The sequence below is a fragment of the Oreochromis niloticus genome, linkage group LG14 (genome assembly GCF_001858045.2).
Source record: "Oreochromis niloticus isolate F11D_XX linkage group LG14, O_niloticus_UMD_NMBU, whole genome shotgun sequence".
Lineage (NCBI taxonomy): Eukaryota > Metazoa > Chordata > Actinopteri > Cichliformes > Cichlidae > Oreochromis > Oreochromis niloticus.
This window is the reverse complement of record NC_031979.2, coordinates 21,351,497-21,372,976: the sequence shown is the minus strand read 5'-3', so window position 1 is coordinate 21,372,976 and position 21,480 is coordinate 21,351,497. Positions and strand designations below refer to the sequence as shown.

Sequence of the window (21,480 nt, the reverse complement as noted above, 5' to 3'; positions counted from 1 at the left end):
AGTTGGGGAACATATATTTCTTTCCTTTGACTATCAGAAAGTTACTGACAAGCCTCTGGGCCTGCATCACTAGAGCTTTAGCAATCATTTTCACAGCAACCATTTGCAACTGATCATGAAACACTCATTTTTCTATAGCAACTTGTGGTTGCCAGGGGGTCTCCAATGAGTATCTAAGCCTATATGACCGGGGCCTAATGAAATCATTAAAGTTGGGCACCTAAAACAAGCCCTGCTTTGAGTAAAAATCATTTGTAGGTTTATGGTAAGAATGGTTAATTGCACGTTATGTCATTGCTTTGAAAATAGCTACTATGTGATTGTCAGTTACACAGTAGCTACTTTACAGAATTGAAAATGTTGACAGTACTAACCACCTTTACACGATTATCTGCATTCTTTCTAGCAACATGTTACCTAGAAATGAATAAGATAATCTGTTTGGCATTTTACAAAGGGATATTTATCCTGTTTCACAGGGGAAAAAAAAAGGTAGCACTTCAGAAATCCACTACAAAGAAGCCAATTTCCAGGCTCTCTGTTTCACTATCCTCTCTCTGTCCATTCAAACAGCTCTGACTGCCTGTATGGGAGGATTTATGAGTGCTGTGACCATCCTGTACCCAGGGGGCATGTGTGACAAACCGGGCGACATCCTGCCTTGGTTCTAAAGGTTACTCAGGCCACTACTCCATTGCAATTGGTCCCTGTCTGGATTTGTCACTAGCATTATGACTTCATCACCCCGGAGAGGAGGAAAAAAGAGAGAAAAAGAAAAACAGTTTGCACTCATCCGTCAATGTCCATCTCAAATTACAGCTCAACCAATCACTGGTAAGGATCAATAGGGAGCGGCTGGGCAGGGTTGTGGTGGAGGGAGGGGCTGGACAGAGGGATGAAGAGAAGAAGGGAGTGTCCGAAGATGCCTGGTGAAAGACAGAGGAATAACTGATCAATACAGGAGGATGGATTTTGTCATTTTGAAGAGGGCTGTCAGAGGGTAGTTCACTCCCACCTGCTTGGAGCCATATCCTCCAACTCAGGTTGCGGATGACACATCAGTCCATCACGCTGTTCTGGCCCGATCCCCCCTCGCCTCTCCCTCGTTCGCTACTCTCACACTGTTAGCATTAATCATAGCTTTAGAGATAATGACACTCGCAATGAGCACTTATTATTTTCATTGGCTATCAATTTGCATAGATCAATGGTACACCTTCAAAGGGCAATCTCGAACAATGATCTGTCTCCACACAGTTGTAATTGCAAAGCATCGCTTATAATATTGTTTCATCCTACGCCTCCTCCACATTCCAAGTCACACTGTGTGTTAAGCCTGACCCCTGCACTCCTCCACACATGAGGAGAGGCGTATACACTGCCAGTGCCAGTCTTATGAGAGCAGTGTGTGCATGCTGAGTGATTAACTCAATAAGAAACAAAGATCTCCTTTATTGGGATGCTCACTGCTGTAATGGTTGTTTGATTGGAAGCCAGTGGCTGTATTGACAGGTGAAGTGGACTGATTAATGGTAGCTTAAGCCAGTAAGGATAACAGTCCTTCTCATGGCTTATTTAACTCTAAAAGAGTGACTGATGGTCCACTGCAGGGGTGTCGTCTAAATCATTCCCCGCTGAAGCCTCTAAGCACAGTAATGGGGCCATTTATGCACAGCCCTTCAGGAAACATTGATTTGGGGGATTTTAATATAACCCGCTGCTTACTTTTGTTCTTAACATGCGAATGGATATAGCTAATACTTGAAGCTCATTGTAACCAGATAATGAGACCCATGAAAATGTTCGATATTCAATTTTAAGGTCAGAACAATTTTTAATCCTAATAGCTTTTATTATAAGGAATATATTTTCCGCAAAGAGTCAAAGAAACCAGAAAATGCAACGAGAGATATGCTTTCAAGAAGAGGTAATTACTTTCTGGGTGGTAATTAAAAACCTTTACGATAACCCTGGGTCAACAATGCACTGGTACATTTAATTTATTCGTTAAAAGTTATTTAAAGTGTTACAAAGTAGTACAAAGCAGCTGTATCTTATAGGCAGCAGTAGTCAAGCTGTCTATTACAGTCTGCTGTATATTGCCCTATGCTAATCAGCTGACCTAAGGTGCAGAGTTTTAAAGTAAGGCCAGAGCAGTAAAGGGAGAAGCAGATTTACTTAAAACAAAGCATGCAGAGGAACTGAATGAATACAGAGTATCAGTATTGTGTCTGTCATGGGGGTCAAAGGTGGCTTGTTTGGGGCTTGGTTGAAGCTCTGGTTTCAATTCAGTGGATCAGAATAGCTCAAATTGACACCAAGACCCATCTGCCCACTGAATTAATCCTCCACTCTCTTCCATTTGGCCGTTTTTTGTTTTCTTTATCAGCTCCATCCATTTCTTTATTCATTCAGTTGACTTTTGAAAGGGGAGAGGTGACATGTCCCGGGGCATGTATGTGGTATTTTTTTTTATTTTATTTTTTTAAATCCAGCGATTTCAAGTGTAACATTTGCAGACTGCAGGGTCACTGGCAGTTATATTTTCCCTCTCCCTCCTCTCTCTCTCCCTGTGAAATCGATCGTTTGTTTGTGAGCAGCTCAAACAGAACGGGAGAAGGATTCATAGCTCTGCTGGCAATGCAAGCAGAGCAGAAATGCTGCTGGGGAAAGAGACAGGCAAAAGGCAGAAAACCTCCCCACTCACAGCATCAGTGCACATGACCTTGGGGCCAGAGTGAGCTAGCAAGGAGGCGGGTGGAGGAACCGCCCAACAAGCGTTGGTGCACACACAGAGGAATTAGGAAGGCAGAGAGAAGCGCAGGTCTGTGAGCCCTAGCCCTCTGCTTAAGTGAGTGCAAATTAACTGAAATAAAACTTTTAAAGGTCAATAGAAATTTGATTTGTTGTCTGCACACTAAACCTTAATCACATTAGAACAAAGTTCCTTTGCTCTTTGAAAAAGGCTCCTCCGCCATGTTAATCTGTTTGGCTGTTAAACATGAAGGGCAAGCAACAGGTGAGGAGCCTTTATGTGTGTCTGTGGCCCGAGTAATAGAGAGAGACTGCAGCGAAACGCAGACAGTAGTCGACAGTAGCTGACACTGGCTATCAAACAAACAGCGCGGTGAAGATGTCTGCCAAAGAAACAGCCTCTGGTGAGAAACACAGAATGAAGGAAGAGGGGGAGAATAGAGCGATAGCAAGAGAAGATGACAGAATGACACACGGGGGACAGAAATGTTTGTTTTCGTGTGAGCCTGCCTCTCTGTGCCGAGTGCACTGCTTGCCTCGCCTCTTCCTCTTGCTCTGTCATAGCCGTCTCAGTGGCGACTGAGGCAGTGGAGCCCCACGGGGGTCAGCCATGTAAGGAACATAAAAGGCCAATTTAATTTAGCACGTCCGCGGCTACAAAGTATTTTAATTCCGACAGCTGTGACTGAGGAGTTAATATTTGACTTGTCAGAAGTGGGGCCGGGGCCAGTGAATCATTGTAATTCTCATTAAGAGGCTCTCCCCCAGCAGCACCCTAATGCAGAATAATGAAAGTCAAGACGGAGTGAGCTTCTAATGCCAGTTGAGGCCTATCTTTTAATATTCCCCTCTTGATGGATTAGGGAAGCGGGAAATTCATCTTGGATCATAGGGCCTAATTTAATAAGGGATCATTCCAGGAGTATTGCATTTTATAATAATGTCATTTAAAGTGTCGTCTTCCATTTTTACTGTCCCATATGTATGCTTATATAATGGTGCCGGAGGGATGTGTTTTTACAGTGCTCAGATCTCTTCTGTGTCCACGCACGCCCTCCAGACCACACTACACCATCTCTCTGTGGTCTGCAGGCTCTCAACTCAGGTTTTCATTTCATATTTTGGTCATAAAGCCAATTGAGTGAGCACTTATGAGAAGTTCAGTTACTCCAGCATGTTGCTGCTTCCCCAAATTATTTCTAATAGTATTTAAGGGAAATCACTGTGATATGAGTGTTGGGATTGTAAATATCACCCAAAGGAAATATGATAAAGATACATTGTATTTGCTTCATCAGGAGCAGCTGAAACCTCTCTCAGAGAAGCAGTGCTATATTTATCCAACCCACTCATGAAATGAGAATGGCTTTTAGGGAATAAAGTAAGCAAATGTGACTAATATGGAAAAAAATTGTTGATGTTGGCGGCAGTAGAGAGCTCACAATTATAATTATCAGTCAAAAAATGCTGAATGTTACTATTAAAAAAAAAGGTTTGTGAATGCCTTCATGTTTTAGTTCATGTCTTTCAACAAAAAATAATTACACTATAATGCCGTGTCACTTTAATTTTCTAAATTTGCAAGACGCTAGAAAAAATATAATATTGCTTTTATCGTCAGTAGTGCAATTCTATATGTGCCATGCTCGCCGAGCCCAGAAAATTATAATGTTTGCGTTTTCTACCTCATATAGCCCAATAACATGTTATATTGTTTACCAGTACTGCCTTTGAATGCTCAGACAGCTGTGTATGCATATAAAAACAGGGTACCAGTAGCGATAAACAAGTCATAAAGCAGAGTTTTGTTCTCATTAAATACAAAAAAACAAGAAAATATAAGGCGTGGTTGCATAAATATGCTGATTCTATATCACAGAAACAATGGTAAGACAAAACAATACATTCGCTGTTTACCTGTAAAATTATTTATGCTTAAAAACATGTATTGATTTATTGGATAATGCCAACTGTGTTATTTGGCATTTCTTATTATATAAAACTTTAGAGTTTAATACTCTAAATAAATGTATTATTGAACATTTATGATAATTCTATAATATCAAGTTACATTAACTGTATAATACAATATCAATGATAAGCATTACAGATGGAAACAAGAACATAAGCATTAAAAGTAACATTTTCAAGTCTTGTTCAGTAATCCAGTGAAACTCTTTAAATATAAGACAAAGAATGTTTCTCTTTGTAAGAAAAATTTGCGTCATTTGTTTCATTTTTAAAGCATTTTCTCATGGCAGTAATAGCAGTATCATTCACTTTCTGATAGAGACTCTTATAGTGAAGCTTTGTGCGCTGAAAGCACCTAACCCGTTCTCTGTGTGGTGGTGGCAAATGGCACCAACAAGCAAAAAAAGTAATGTATTATATGTTACTTCAAAAAGTAATACATAACTTATACTTAATCACTTTTTCAAGAAAGTATTTTTTACACTACCCTTTATAATTGCTTTTGTCTTTGAAACATGGCCTCTTACATAATTTAAATGTAACAATATAGACCCAATATAGTCCCACATAATATCACACAAATTGCTGTCCTAATGGTGACACACACATGAATGTTCTTTTAGTGTTTAAATTTAAACACAAAGCTCCATCAGTAACTCCTAGGCTGGAAACCACCTCACACACTGTTTCACAGTGATTACTACTGTGATTATACTGTAGAGTCAGGTATGCAGAGAAATGAAGGCTACAACGTTGCAAGTCTGTTTATCTCTGCTTGTGTTTCCTGCTCTGGCTCTTTGGTTTGGGTTAGCCAACCAAATTAGCTTTGTGTTAGCATGCTGTCTATGGGGATGCAATTGTTTCAAGCATGTGCACAGTTTGCATTTTACCATCATGCTCTTGTTCTTGTTCAATAGAAATGAAAATAGTGTTCACATTGCCACTCCTTAAAAGCTCTAGACTGCTTTACCATTATCCCCATACCTGCACAGGACTGAAGTCAGCTGACTTACGGGAAGAAAGTTGTATTGATTTTGGGTTTTTTGTCCTCTCATCATGCAGAAAACTGAAGAACTTTTAGAATGCAATTCACAACATAATTGTAACTGTAATATGATTACTAAATTTAGTACAGTAAATCATTACATTGCTGTGTTATTGGAAAATGTAATATGATGACAGTAGCATGTGGCTTTGTTCCTTTGTAACACATTGCACCCAACACTGCTTGTTAACCAAGCAATACTGTGCAAACTGGTCAATTTTAAAAAACACTGTATAATTATTAGCTATGAAACAAAGCAATCCTATCTTCTAAACTTTACATTTCTAGATAACTAAATGGTTTTGAATTGAAATTAAGTTTTTTTAATAAAGAATTATTTGAATAATGAACTACTTTTATAAACTATACTAGCCATAACAAATCTTATGCTTGCCAGATATTTTGGCGGGAAAAAACACCCATTTATGAGCATTTTGTGTATTTTGTGTATTTTATGAATTGACAAGGACATAAATACACATGAGCTTACATATGCATACATATATTTTTACTGATAGAAATATATATAATAGCTGGTCAAATCCATACTTGCTAGCAAACAGGGTTAGACAGAGCTAAGACAATCGTTTACCTGTTTCTGGTCTTTATGCTAAGCTAAGCTAACTAGCTAATGACAAAAAACAAAAACTCAAGGGCAATGTTCTGGCTGATCAACAGTTTAACATTAAAAGCTTTCAGATATATCTATATAGTGCTATTAGTTTGTTTTTGTTTTTTTAAACAGTATTTAGAAATATATCCTGCTTGCTTTTACCACATGTGAATTTCAGAAAAATTATAAATTGCATGTGATTTTCTAGCATGGCTTTAAACCAACTCCTTTAGCTTCTCTTCGGTGGTCCTACAAGTGTACTTCCAGCAGACAGTGTGTTACATGTGACCCTTTAAAAGGGTCCCTGTCATCATTAAGATAAGAGGCAGTCTTTCAAGCATGCTTTAGCTCAACAAAGTGCTTCCTCTTTGGCACACTCATGTCTTTGGCACTTCTGCCTATCCTCTCCAAGATATTCTACTCATATCGCTGCCTTTGTCCTTATAACTCTGCCTTCTCATTCTTTCGGAGTCTTTTCTGTTTCCCCTCCTTTCACATTCCACTATGTTTAGTCCATAGATGTCCAAATTCGCTGTCAGTTAGTCGGCTCAGAAACTGAGTTTTTCAAAAAGGAAAACGTCGTGCTGTTAAATCTCGTATAAGAATATCAGCGCCGGTTGAGAGATACAGTTGTTTTCAGTCAGCTCGCTTCCTTCCTTTCTATAACACAACCAGTTATCTCCAGCTGTAAGTGTCAGCTATTTTAGGATGCATGCTGTATTCATTCTCAATTCATGTGTCACTTCCTCGAATTTTTTTCCCCACTTCAAAACAAAAAGGAGAGGGAAAGTTTTGCTCACTGCACGGACTGGCATCCAGTGTCATTAAACTTTTAAAGATTTCCTCTTGTTGAAGCGAAACGATTGCCCATTTTTTCCATTGTCTGCTTTGTAACTCATCACCGAATCCACTGAGTAAACACAATCCTGCATTAAATTGGGTGTAACGTAACAGCTACACCAACAAATTTTAGCAGTCATTTTCTTTGTTTAGTTTATAACATGAATAATGATATAAAGCGTTTGAAAGCAAAGACTGTGAGAAAAGTCAGAGAGAAAGTCAAAGAGACAAAGAGAGGCTGACGCACACATACACACACACACTGTGGCAATATCACAGGAGGGAGGGAGGGAGGGTGAGGGCTAACTTTTAAGGTCTATTTTTACTTTCCATTTCAGAATGAGATACAAGTGTACTTCTCACACACCCCACTGTGGAGGAAAGTAATGCAGGCCTATTTAATTAGACGTCGGCAGATCGTTGAGCCAACTCTGTAATCCAATAGAACATCGCACCACTATGGGGTCCTGCCGCCTCTGATGCCTCCTTGGCCCTATAATGCAGCACCGTCAGCTCTTCGCATTTTGTCTGCCCTTCTCTCAGCTTGCGACATCAATTTATATTAGCCTGCGCTGGAACAAGACGCGTTCTTCCGACCTGCTGCGCCCAGTTGAACTTGACATGCTCCCCCACCGTTATACATTACTTTTCACGCTCATCTTATTAGCCCATAATATGGCATGTGTGCATGTGTGCATTATGTGTTTGTGTGTGGTATGTATTTATCTTCCAGCCCATGCACAGAAACTCATCGAAAGAGTAAATTACCATAGCAATAAAGCTGTCAATACTGCTGTATCAGTGAGGGGACACAAGTGGCAGGATCAATGAAAACATCTGAATAAGATGCCCTGGAAGTAGTACCCTGCTTTAAAATTCTATTACTTCTAAAGCACTTGACCTCCTGCTCCTATATTCCACTGCCCCAAAGACTGATTAATATACAGCAGAGCACTTGGACAGGTAAATTTTAATTTTCTGGGGTAATGCTTAAACAATGAATTCAAGTTAACATACTGTAGGCGGATGCATAATCTTGAATCCTGTGTAATAGCTTTCGCTACATTCTCATGCAGCAGTGTGAAAAAAAAAATTAGGAATAGGTTATGTGGAGATGTGAATTTGCCCCAAAGTACTGCATTTTTAAACATTTTGGAGGCATTTATTTGCATTAAAGTTTAGTTTAGAGGCAGGCAGGAAATGTGAAGAGATAATAAAGCTGAACTCATGATAACCTGCTGCTAGTTTTTATTTTATTTTGAACATTCAAAGTTCCTAACTGAAATCATTGGCTGAATGTAAGTACAGTTAGTCAAGTAAGATTTATATATTTTTGTTATAGGCTGACGTATTTTACTATGTCTGCATTACTTCTCAAGTCACAGAGACATACAGATATGAAAATATACCTCTACTACAGTAATCTGGCAGCTTACTACTTTAACTTTAACCTTATACGTTCGCGATCCATGTTCACCTCAGGGGGTGGGGGTGGGCATTTACTTGACAGCTGGGAGTTGACAAGGGGAAGGGGAAGTACATGAGGGATGACATGCAACACTTTTTGACTACATGATTGTGACGGGCACATTTTTTAATTACACAGGTTTTGCATGAGATAAACTATGTTTCTGATTATTTATTTATTTTTATATTTGTCTTTTTTATTTTTTTAAAAACTGTGCCTGTAGATTTTATATTAGCTAAGCCACATGTAGCTACATTGTTACATAACACGTGTCCAAACTGTCAAAAAGTTCAAGTTCTTTAGATGTTACCAGTTGACACATGAATTCAGAATCAATTTGAGAGAGCAAATAAATGATACAATTACAGTTCATGGGTCAGGTTCTCATAAAAGATTAACAGCGCACTTCTCATCCAGTTATGATGCGTTTGCATGCAACTGTAGCAAAAAGGATGGAAAACTTTAAGTAGAATGCAACCAGTGTATCCATCACGGGGTTGTATGTTTTCGAACATCAGCAAGACGTATTGATTTTTGTCCTACACAGATTTATGGCCGTGCGAAAACAGCTAACAGCTTTATGAGTATAACATTTACAGTACACAGGTGATTGATGCTTATACTGAAAGCCAGGCACCATTTTCCATCACATCTAAACTTTGCCTTGACCACACATGTCTGTCACCAGTTCAGAGAGCATTTGAATGCAGCTGAAAGATATATAAATGGTCATAAATGGTTCCCTGGACAGAATGTTGAAAAAGCATTTAACCCCAGAATGAATGATCGTGGACCTCCCTGGATTTGCCCACATTAAAAAGACACTTGAGCATCCTGATACAAATATTGGGTGATTTGTCGGCTTTTTTGTCATTTCATGACATTTTAAAATGACATTTTGTAAACTTCAGACAGCGTGAATACAATCAATATGAGATGAGTTAGGCCTGTGTTTCCAAAAGGCTTTTTGTAATTTAAGAGTCTGTGTACAAACATCTGATGATTGAAAAGCAAGTACTCGATTATACTCACACACAGATGATTGGATCTTACCAGCTTGTAAATACAGAACGACATGGGCCAAATGTTTAACATTTACTGTGTGCCCCTCATTACTCTCCCTCTCTCCCTCTCTCTCTCTCCCTCTCTGTCTTAGTGTTTCATTTTGTTCTCACACTCTTTCTCTGTTAGGTTTATGCGTGCATTGTGGCCCATCTACACAAAAATGCCTAGTGCATCCACGCTCCACCAAATGTCACTTTCTTTTTCTTTCTTTTTTTCAGTGGAAACAATAAAATCCCCTCAGGGTTACTAATGCCCACAGGTCTCAACACATACACCCTTGTTATGTCTTCTTCCCAGGGCAGGGAGTTATACATTATGTTATCTCTCTAATCTGCAAACCAGCTGCAACTGGAAATGAATTAATAACAAATAAAATGCGCCCAGTACATAAAAATGTGTAGATTGCCCTGGGGCACCTAAACAGGAAACAGTGAAACAATTAGACTTCTTGTTTTGTTCTGACCTCTGTTTTGTTTTGTTCTACTTCGCTGCTGAATAGAAGGAGGCTGGAGATAGAGGCTGTTGTTTTTCTGTGTCTGTAATCACCATGGTTAAGCCTCCCTGGTCATAGCAGGGGTCAAATCTGTGTGAACACCCACTTTTCATCCTACAGTGAAATTAAATACAGTGTTACAGTCGAGCTCTATAAATGCAGTAATTCTCCGCTGACTGCAGCCCACACCAAGTGCTGCGGTTAGCCACCCAGGCCCGTACAGCGCATGCATGTGATAACAGGCAGCGATACGGCGTCCTAATTGCTGGTCTGAGTGCTATTGGAGGGAGTTTTCAGCAGGTTTCTTTTTCACTTTCGCTCCATTTGATGTCTTTGAAGTTGGTCTTTTATCTGCCTTTGCTCCTGATGGCTGTTGTCTTTGGTGCAGTGCTGTGTGCGCCCTGCTCTTTGAGCACTCCTAACATGTAACAAAGGCAAGCCCTTAGAGAGAAAAGAAGAGAAAGGGAGTTCTCTCTCATACTTTCTCACATAAATTCACTCACACACAAGCATGGTTACCAACTGTATACACAAAACATTTAGCTGTAGCCATTCACATGGAAGAAGAAAACAGCGAAAAAAAGAAAAATGATTTTGCTGTCAGTAAAGGAAAAAAAACCCTGCTCTATGTGGTTGTTTAACGTGCCCTAATTTGATAAAGGGCCAAGTGTGGGAAATGAGAGAGTTGTGTATTTGTCTCAGGGGTTGTAGTGGGGTAAATATAGCAGCAAGACAGCACCAGTTGATATGAAGGATCCCATGGTGTCGAGTGCTGTTGTGACTCACCAGACTATGATGATCTGTATGTGCGCGTCGGCGTGTGTGTGCGTGTAGGTTCCCGATAGATATGTTATACATTTGAACATGCATGCTGCTTTCATTCATTTGATCAACGTTAATATTACCAACCACCTCTTGACTCATCCAGCTCGGTGTAAAATAATCCATTGCAACAGACAGAGAGTAAGAGCTGAGGAGAGTGAAGCAGGTTGAAGCAAGCAAGAGGGAAAGGCAGTGAGAAGAAGCCTGCACGGCTGGCTCCCGGCTGGCTGTGTGGGAGTGTGTGTGTTAAGAGTGTGTTGAGAGGAGAGTGCGAGCACTGCTAGTCTCCATGTCTAATCAGAACACTTGTGTGTCCCAGTCTCTTTGTCTCCTGGGCCCCTCTGAGCGGAGGCCCTCCACTCCAGGCACTACACCTCCAGGACATGCTGATAGCTGCTCGGCCACTCCACAACGGGACACGCACGGCTCACGCTGGAAATCAAGACTTTGGGTTGATGTCACAAAGAAGTGGAGAGTGCAACAACCGGCACGTGGTTGAAGCACAGACACCATTCGGGTAATTACTTTACAAGTAATTAACCCTTCGTAAAAATCTCACTTGTAGTTTTCATTAAGTTGTACAGGAATGTGCTTGTGGTGTACTCAGTAATGAAGGTTATGCTATTTAAATATCATTTGTAGAAGGTGTTCCTTAAATGCCTTTTTAAACTAAATTCATGATCTGTGCCCAACTTCCTTTATTCATTTATTTTTTTGATGCTACAAAATATCTCAATATGTAGCAGATAATGTGATGGATTTGAGCTCACTCTGTGGTCACCGCAGCTAAACCGATCACACTAACTCCACAGTTCCCAAGCGGGACAGTGGCAGGTCAGGCGCGCTCCCGCATCCCGGTATCTGTTCCCTCGCAGGACAGCATGCATGCGCGCTCTCGATTCAGCAGTTTCCCAGTTCCGTCTCCTCCATTACTGGCGAGGTTCAGAATCAATAAGTCAATAGTTTTGGCGTCTAAATCCTGCCCTGAACGCAGAGCTGGGCTATACAAACAGTCCAGACTGTAGTGCAGACTCTGTGAGATCAGTATTAATTAATAGCTAAAGACATTGTGTTTTGTGTGGAAATATCGGAAGGGTAATGCGATCTGGATTCCTATAATTATAGGCTCCCGTGTCAGGTGTTTATTAAATGTTCAATAAGAGGCGGTTAAGATGTCAGGAAATGAATCAGGCGAATTTGTAAGTCAAGTGAGGCAGGCGTTAATAAATCTCTCCCCATTTTTTTCCAAACACTTTGGCTTTGGTTAGCCTGTGAGCCGCCTGCATGTTTTCATACGTGATGTCCAACTTTGGCCAATGATATAAAGAAGAAGGGGAGAAAGCAGCATTTGTATTTAGCGGAGAGCAAGCTTTTCAGAAATGGTGTTACACTGTGTCATTAACCTATGTTACATTTTTTCTATTACAGTTATTTCCCATCGCAGTTACTTAAAGCAACCTTAATGTTGCGCATGTAACAAAGTGCGACACCTGCTATTTGTTTAAGGCATTAGGACTGAGACTAAGTAGCCTAATATTTATAATCTGTAGCATTAAGGCTGTTGCAAGCTGCACGCACAAACAAACCGCGCGAGTATAATTACATTAAAAATCCATCTTTGTTATATGTAATCATCAGGCCATTTGGGGTTGGCTCATGGGTCCGGGGGGATTTAATTTCCTGCAAGAATAACAGAGTCGTTTCAAATCTAAATGAGTAGCCTAAAAAAGAATATAACTGTGTGCATTTGAAGTGCCTAAATGCTGCAGAACTCGAGTCACTGAGTCTTCTTCTTCTTTTCTTTAAATCTTTATCTGCCCGTTTTAGCTTGTACTGGAAATTACCAGTCCTTTTCCACAAACCCTCCATAACCAAACTATGAATAATGCATCGGATTGGCATGCACGCAGCAGCAGACACCGATGTTCCTGCTAAACGGGCCTGTCACAACCGTGACGTATCAAAAGACCACAGCCACAGGAATGAATTAATAAAGAGCTGTTGCTTTTCATGTTTTACTGGCAATAATAATAATAATAATAATAATAATAATAATAATAATAGCCAATTGTTTTTGTAAAAAGAAAATGTCGACTCGTTTAAGAAACGTTTGTTAATTTATTATATGACCGAAAAACACTTTTGTTTAGGTGGATCCACGTTTCACATGTGATGGGGAAAAAAAGTTAAACAATCTCGTGATTTTTTTTTAACTTTTTTTTTTGGTTTGCTTGTTTTTACTTTTGTAGAAACCCGTGCCTCAGGTGAGTTCACTTTCACTGTTTATAAAAACATCAAAATTACATACAGAAAGCACATGATTTTTTTAATACACGGAAATAAAGTAAAATACAAAATGAACAAACCCCACCCCCTCCCACACACAAGGCATTCATGAAGCCACTAAATAATAAAATAATGCATGTGTCTGGTTTATAAACATATTTTACACGTGCCCGTACCGGTTTGAATACAGTCTTCGTGTTGCTGTAATTTCTCTGTTTGTTCACTGCCTTAAAGATGGCATTTATGGCAATATGCCCTCCTTTAAAGCGCTGGAGGAGGGGGGGCTGGGAGGGAGGCACAGGTCGCCTTGTGAATATGGACAGCAGATCGGGTTATCCTAACAGAAAGTTCAGCATAGCCTACACATGTTTTACAATCTCACATTTCTGGTGTGTCGCCCGTTTCACCTTTACCAGAAGAGGTCCAAACAAGGTCAGATGGGCCAGACATTCAAGTGAGAGTTGCCCTTTGTCGAGGAGGTGGTGGTGGGGAGAGATAGAGAAAGGGAGGGGAGGGAGATGGCTCACGTCACGTCATCCGTGAAGACATACTCATGCACAACACTGCCGAGGCATTTCCAAGTTGGATAGGAAACAGAGGAGGGAAAAATACTTCGATTATTGTCTCTCTCTTTTTTGTTTGTTTGTTTGTTGTTTGTCAAAGAATTCCCGCTCTGTCCTTACACAGAGAAATTGGTTTGGAAATATAACGAGGCCAGCCTCTATATAGGTTCAAACTGAAATAATAATAACAATAATAATATAACAATAATAATAAAACAGATCAAAACAACTGCAGAATGGTTCGCCTTGTTTGACAAAGTATTAACCGACCCAGCTGCATCCTCCTCCTCCTGCTCCTCGAGGTGTCCCGCCGGCCTCCTCAGCCGTGTGGCTGCAGAGAGAAGGCGGTGGGTATAGCCTTGCTATCCACCCCATCGCCAATTTTTTTTTTTTAAATCTTTTTTTGTTCGTTTGTTTGTCTATTTGTTTTGTTTTTGTTTTTTGGCGTCAAAAACCACGTCTGGGTAGGCTATAACGTCACAGTCTCCTTTTATTTTTCTCATAAATAGCCTATATTTAATAGTCATGTTCGTTGTCCTTCGTTTTAAAAACATAAATAACGTCCACGGATAATTTTTTTTCTCACTTTGTCCTTGGATTATTTTTTTTCCCGCACACTTTATAAGCGTTAAAGTTCAGTGTCTCTCAGTCGCAAGTTCCGTAGTGCGTCCGCGCCTCGTGTCCTGTAACGTCTCTCTGGGGGGAGGTGAGGTGAGGGAAGTGGCGTGGAGTGGAAGGGGGGAGAGGGAGGGGGGGTCACAGTCCCAACGCGGCCGTGTGCTTTTTGGCCTTCAGTCTTAGGTCGGCGATGCTGGAGTTTTTGCTGGTGTTCTTGGCGGCAGCGGCGGCGGCCACGACGGAGGCGGCGGAGGCTGACTCTGCCGCGAGCGTCGCCAGGGGGAGGCCGAACGGCGGTGCGGGGAACATCATGTAGGGCGCGTGCGCCGCCAGGTGAGAGTGCAGGTGGTGTTGCGCGTGCGCCACGGCGCTGTCCAGCTGTAGCTGCGCCTGCACCTGAAAGGAGAAGGGCGGCACGTTGCAATGACTATCCTACAGGACGGGACGCACGGATGGGGAGAGAAGGGGGAGAACATGCGTTAACTTTGTCTGTAGGCTCATTTTCACTGGTGTGACTGCAGATTTAGTTTCGATTAGGCTGCTTTAAAAAAAGAAGAAAGAAAGAAAATGTATGGCTGCTCAGTGCAACAGTGAGCAATAATCACTGGCCGTGTCGTTTAGCTCCTGGGGTTTTAGTGGCTACACTGCAACTCTTGTGAGTCAAAGATCAAATTTGTGTTTTTATTTTGCTGGACATCGACTGCATGAAATGCAATCTAAAGCCAAACTTATGTGGCCTTTGGGAAATAAAGTTAACCAGCGGTGCTCAGCCTAAAGACTAGACTTCACTGACATGACAGAAGATATAAACTCAATAACTTAACAGCTTTATCCAGATTCTCTGTATCGTGCTATGAGCTACCAAATATACAGGTATTCAAATTAGTAGCCTATATCAAATATCAGGAATTTCCCTTCACTTATTTAAATGTTAAAATGCTTTAGTACTACTAGTAGTAGTTTTGGCCTGCTGGGCCTGTTAATATGTTTGTGTGCTGTGGTTTAATGGTTTAAAAAAAAAAAAAAAGACAAATAGCTGGTTTAAAAAAATAAATAAAATAAATTTGTAAAAAATAAAAGGAATTTTCCAATTAGGCTGTACAGACTCCTCTGTGTTGGCACAGTGTTTTTGTCAGTGTGGTAATAAGAGTTTAGTTACCCCCTACATTGGATCTGGAGTCTCTGCATAGCACTTGGGCAGAGCCTGTGCCAAGACAGCAGTCGGGGGATTGGTCTGGTTTTAAGACTAGACGCTTCAAAGTAACTTGCCTGTTGGAATGGCATCCGTAAAGCCCCCACGTTGACATATGGCGCTACACGACAAGCTTCAAACTGATTCGCTGCTCCAATCAGGACTCCTGCGAAAACACAGATGATAGCCTAATTGTGAGAAGAATATTCAACGACACAAAGAGTAAAACCGCAGGGCTGAATAACGAGCAGTAAAAGCTGATTGTCTGGAGTAAACTTGCAATAACGTCCAAGATAGACACTCACTTACAAAATATATAAACAAAAAGAAAGAAAACGCGATGCTTCTGATGGCGTAATTAACTGGAAATTAAGCCACTAACTAAATAGTAACATAAAAGCTGGCTCGCGTTCGAGTGTGCAGTTGCTTTGCAGTTGAATAAAAGTAAAGTGGAATAGACATAAACATATAGTCGTTTGTGTTGTGTGGGATAAAAGTGTACCTTTATGTAATTGGTTCTCCTGCTTTCTGCATTTGGCTCTTCTGTTCTGGAACCAAACCTGTGGGGACAGAAATTAATTAGAGACCCACTGATTGGCAGCTGCTTGCGAGGCCATGTGTAATTCCTCTCAAAGTGACAACAACCGCAGAAAAACAATATCCCCGAGGAGCAGTGAAATATTAATGGCGCTGCTTAACCCCAGATTTTAATTATTACGTTTAGTCTACAACAAGAGAGAGACAGTTTGGGGGGAAGCAGAGAGAAGGGACACAGTGGAGTCAAAAAAAAGAAAGAAAAAAAGGGAAAGTGTAAATCTACTAAAGGGAGATATTAAAATCATATCAGAAATGAAACGCTCTTGTTGGAAATATGTAGGACTATTGGACTATAATAAATAACCTTGTCAGCGCTGGTTTCATCTTTCTATAGATTAGTGTCCCTGAAGAGTTGAATGGTCTCTCGGATATCGAATAGCAGCAATGCTATTATGGTTTTGGACATCAGAGCAAAGCGATCTGAGAGCATCTCCCTCTTTCTCTTTCCGCCTCCCTCTCATTAAATGACCACTGAAATTAATTACCCTTATCTGCAGAAAAATCCATGTCAGAGAATCGCTTAAATGCCTCGCAGTTTTGTCTAATCACCGCCATAACACGCACTCACACACAGACACACACACACACACAAAAACCTCGCTTCAAAGACAGCTCACTTCTCTTTTTCCTCCTGTTGAAATCGACAAGCGTCAATTTCAGAGAAACGCCTTGGAACACAGATTAAACGATTTATTACTATGATAATCTGCTTTGAATCTCTCAGACAAAGCACGGGCTGAATTAGCCCACGATGCAACGCGTCGGCGTGCAGTCCCCCTTTCACGTCAGCAGGCCCATATACACGCACGGCGAAAGCTTGATTGAAATATCATATTGATTTGGCTGTCAGCTGGCTTCATTTATTGATCACAGTTAGATGTCAATCGGAAGTCCTTTTGTGCACGCTTCAGGTATAATTTATTAGCACGATAAAAGCAGGAAAATGCACTGCAGTTATTGATTGAGGCGCAATTTAAAAAATAAAAAAATACATCAAAATAAATGTGTGGTCTGTGCATGCAACTGGTAAAAATTTATAATGCTCCAGCAGAGATAAAAGAGAGAGAGAACGAGACAGATAGAGAGAGAGGGTGAGCTGTTCTTGATTTGGGTAGAAAATAATACATAATTTATGCAAATCCCCCGAGCTGTGCCCCTTGTTCGGGACACAATACGCCTTATTGGTGAGATTCCAGTTGAGGCCGGTATAGAGCCCTGCAAAAAGCTGGCTTTAACTTTCTTTCAGGGGGTGTGGTGGGTTGAGTTTGAAATGTTTTGGGGGGTTTTTTGTTTTTTTATGGAGGTACCCGTTTTGTTATGCCCCCACCCCAATCCAGAACGACCGCCATGTTCGTTGTGGAGACAAATACTGAGTCCTCCACGAAATCGGGCTACGAGTGTGAAATAAGATGCTGTAAGGTTTTTGATAAAAACAGATGACAACAAAAAAAATAACAACAAAAACAACAACTGTGTTCTATATGCCCCCCCCGCCCCTCGCACAAGACCTGTCTGAGCCCCCACCAACCAACCACCCCACAGACTCGGCGAAGCCCTTACTGGGTTTCTGCGCAGATGGCCTGTCCCCGTGAAAAACTACAGCAGCGCTGACAAACAGGGCCATGGTAACATATACACCCAGAAACCGAAGACAAATATTTGGAGGCTTTATTTGTTTCCGCCCGTTTGGACAATAAAGATTCAAAACGTGGTCTCGTGACACGAGCAGCGCCAAATTGAGATAATGAACACGTTAAATAATCCAAACGTGTTGAGGGGGGGAAAAAAACCCTAATCACAGAGAATAATTGGGAGAGGAAGTTGCATGCTGTTGGTGAACTCTGCCTTCCTTTCTTAAGATCTTAAGATCTCATTTAACTTATTACAACTTCCACAACACTTTTGGTGATCCACTCAACCGTCTCACAAATACAGCATTACATCAATAAATGCAGCATTAATACAAGTCAGTCGGGCCACACTTATCGTATTGCATTAAAAGAAAACAACAACCCTCAATCAAACAAAATATTATCACCCTCACACCGTTTACATGCGGGATACCAAGCAAAACAAAAATCAGGGAAGAGTGTAAAATCCTTCCTGTAAAAGGAAAGACCCGTGGAAGTTTTTCCCCCGTTTATTATAATAATAATAATAATTATTATTATTATTATTATTATTATTATTATTATTATTACAGCAAACATCATCTTACACTTCCATAATGCCGATAGTGGTAATTATAATTGTCATTATAATGAATTTTTAATTATGTTTTAGATCTTAATTTCATGCTTAGACTCAAAATATGGTCACTTTTTCTATCACAGATGTTGTCTTAATTTTTTCCTCCATTATTATTATTATTATTATTATTATCATTATTATTATTATCATCATTATTATCATTATTATTACTGTCTCGTTTAACTGACTGTCCCTACCTGTACTCGGGCCTCCGACAGTCCCAGTCGCTGGCTAAGCTCCTCCCGCATGAAGGCGTCCGGGTAGTGGGTTTCGTCGAAGAGCCGCTCCAGCTCATTGAGCTGCTCTAATGTGAAGTTAGTCCGACTTCTCCTCTGTTTGATTTTAGTCTGTGTCTCGTCTTCAATGGGCTTCGAGTCCTCTTTTCTCTCTTTTACATCCGTGGTGCCTGTTGTGCGGACGAGAAAAGAGGGAGACGTCAACATCATGTGGCTGTACTGTGACCTCCAGCCTGCTTATACCGGACTGCATATTTCTGAGGTGCTTAAAAGTGTTATTTTTTCTTTGTTTTTTTTAATGTGCAAAAAGGCTTCACTGTCGTGTTTAGGCTAGAGCATAATTCAGATTATAAACAGGTAAAAACACAAGCCACCCACCTGGGTATGCAAACGGAGATTAAAGGGCACCTAACACACACAAAAATCAGCTAGGAATTTAAATAAAGCAATTAAATAAAAGCTTACAACCGCCAAAGAAAGAAAGAAAGAAAGAAAGACGTGCCCTCAAATATCACAGAGCTATCAGACCTCGGATGTTTTGTAGAGCTACATAAAGCTCTTTAATTATTAACTGCTTATAAATATGCAACGCTGTGCCCACTGTTGGATGTCTGATACACGCTTGTCGCAGTTCCGCTTTTAACCACGCTGCCCATGACGAACAGATGTCTTTTTTTCGCAAGCACCCAGCTCTAAGATATCTTGTCCAGTATGTTGTCACATTTTGTCCAGGTTTCAGAAAACACTGTGGGGAAGGCTTGCACGGGACACACGAGCATCTGCTCCACTTTCATTAAAACGTCAAGCAAAATTTTCTCTGAAAATTTCAATCAAATGTAAATATTTCTATTTGGTTCAGCCTTTAGTGTTGGAAGTACGATTTTTACATCACCGGTTTGTTTACCTGCTAATGTTTTGGTTATGCAATCATAAATATATACATAAAAAACACTAAATTATTGAGGATAGCGGTGATAAATAATTCTCCTTCTGGTGTAAGCCTGTGTTATATTGGTGTGCGGGATCACACGTTAGTGACAGCAGAAATGACAGGACTCGTACTGAATCGCTCGCGTCCACCGATTTGAACGCCAGGTGTGTTTTTACGCCTTCTTTGAGTTCAAACGTTCCCCCTATAGGCCTCACAATATAGCAAGTACAGATGCCCGAGGTCACTGACGATCAATGCTCCTTAAATAAATCTGATCACTCTCAAGTAGGTTAACTTGCTGCCTTACTGAAGACAAATCGAGGGCCACAATCCACATAATTACTTGTATGATCTCTTGACATAGCCTATATAAATATGTATATATATACAAATATATATATACATAAAACGCACGATATCGCAAGTGCACTAATATTATAGAAATATGGATAGTTTTCCACATGCGGGCCTTACTGTTTGTCACACGTGGGCCTTTTCCTGGTGCTCTGTATTTTTTTAAATTGAAACTTTTTTATTGCATAATAAACAGATAATAAGCTATATTTTAATTAGCATTACAGTCTGAGGAATAGCTCTTTTCTTTCTTTCTTTTTTAATAAGGCAAACAGCTACAGTTACCAAAAACAATCGATAGCCTACACTTCCAGAAAGCACCAGTTAATAATTTCTCTTCTTACCTCGCTAACTGACTGTCACTAAATCGAGAATCGCTCCACCGGGCTGCTAAAAATCTGCAGTATATCCGTGTGGATGACAGTCATGAGCTCAACTCTTTTTCGCAAATAAACATGTGGCTGCACGCTCGCTTGTCGTCTCAGGGCTCGATCACTCCTCTCTCTCTCTCTGTCTTTCTCTCCTCTACGTCCTCTAGACATTCCTGCTCGTAAAGACTGTGTACAGAACACCGTGAAGTCCTACCGTCAATGAGTTTGGGGCTCCCGGCGTCCCTGATTCTTTCCGGGCCGAGCATGTCAGTTTCCCTGCCCGGCGAGAGCGCAACGTTCCGGTTAACGGCGGCCGGCTCCTCTCGACTCCCCGGCTCCGCAGATAAAGACTCCCTGCTCCCTGCTCGCGTCGACCCGGTCTCCAACACCTCCCTGTAGGTTATCACTTCCTTCTTCTCCTTCACTTTCTGATCGAAAGACTTAGACACGAAAGCGGTGAGCTCTTCCATCACTCCTTCCTCTCCTCTTTAAAAAAAATCACACACACCACACACACACTCACTCACACACTCTCCCTTTGCTCCACGACAGCTTAAGACATCAGTGGTGCGGCTCTTTTTAAAGTCGACCCCTTGAAAATGATACAAGGTGATGCAGCCAAACTGTGGACAAAAGGTAAAAAATATATGAAGATATATCTTCTCAGCCAATTCCTCCTCCTTTGGTAGCGGAGTTGGGAACCTGCTGGTGATCCTCTATTGAAGTCACAGTATTTATACTTTGCGGCGCCTTGCCCCCTTGATCCGTGCAAATTACCTCCCCTCAGGATGCCGGGATGAGCCCCCCCCCCCACGCCCCCCACCTCCTTCCCCTTCACTGATACTGGAGCAAGAGAGAGAGAGAGAAGCGGAGTAAAAACATTAAGCAGCACCACCGCTATTGGCCATTAATCCGAGATTGACAAGAAGGACTAATTAATTTAATTAAGCGCTCATTCGCTGCTATTGTCCTGAGTTAGTTTTTTAAACACCCGGGAGATGGTCACGGATC

The 21,480-nt window shown here is 41.0% G+C and overlaps 1 protein-coding gene across 2 annotated transcripts; it reads right to left on the bottom strand.

Moving 5' to 3' along the window:
• Nucleotides 1-13,169: 13,169 nt before the first annotated feature.
• shox2 (shox homeobox 2) lies at nucleotides 13,170-21,255 on the bottom strand. Of its 2 annotated transcripts, none has more exons than XM_003450816.5 (5): nucleotides 20,684-21,255; nucleotides 18,775-18,983; nucleotides 16,233-16,290; nucleotides 15,808-15,896; nucleotides 13,170-14,970 (listed from the first exon to the last, which is right to left on the bottom strand). In XM_003450816.5, the coding sequence occupies exons 1-5, from the start codon at nucleotides 20,937-20,939 to the stop codon at nucleotides 14,677-14,679; spliced, it is 906 nt and encodes a 301-aa protein (XP_003450864.1). In that variant the 5' UTR covers nucleotides 20,940-21,255; the 3' UTR covers nucleotides 13,170-14,676. The 2 variants fall into 2 exon arrangements, with proteins under 2 accessions (XP_003450864.1, XP_003450863.1); XM_003450815.5 differs by having other exon boundaries at nucleotides 13,170-14,934.
• Nucleotides 21,256-21,480: the final 225 nt, after the last annotated feature.

What these genes read in the sequence shown, in the direction of transcription:
- shox2 (XM_003450816.5), bottom strand. Translation starts at nt 20,939, where the DNA reads ATGGAAGAGCTCACCGCTTTCGTGTCTAAGTCTTTCGATCAGAAAGTG. An exon ending in GAGCCCCAAACTCATTGACG is followed by an intron (nt 18,984 to 20,683) that starts GTAGGACTTCAC and finishes TCCGCACAACAG; the next exon opens with GCACCACGGATGTAAAAGAG. An exon ending in TACGGATGCCATTCCAACAG is followed by an intron (nt 14,971 to 15,807) that starts GCAAGTTACTTT and finishes CCCGTCCTGTAG; the next exon opens with GATAGTCATTGCAACGTGCC.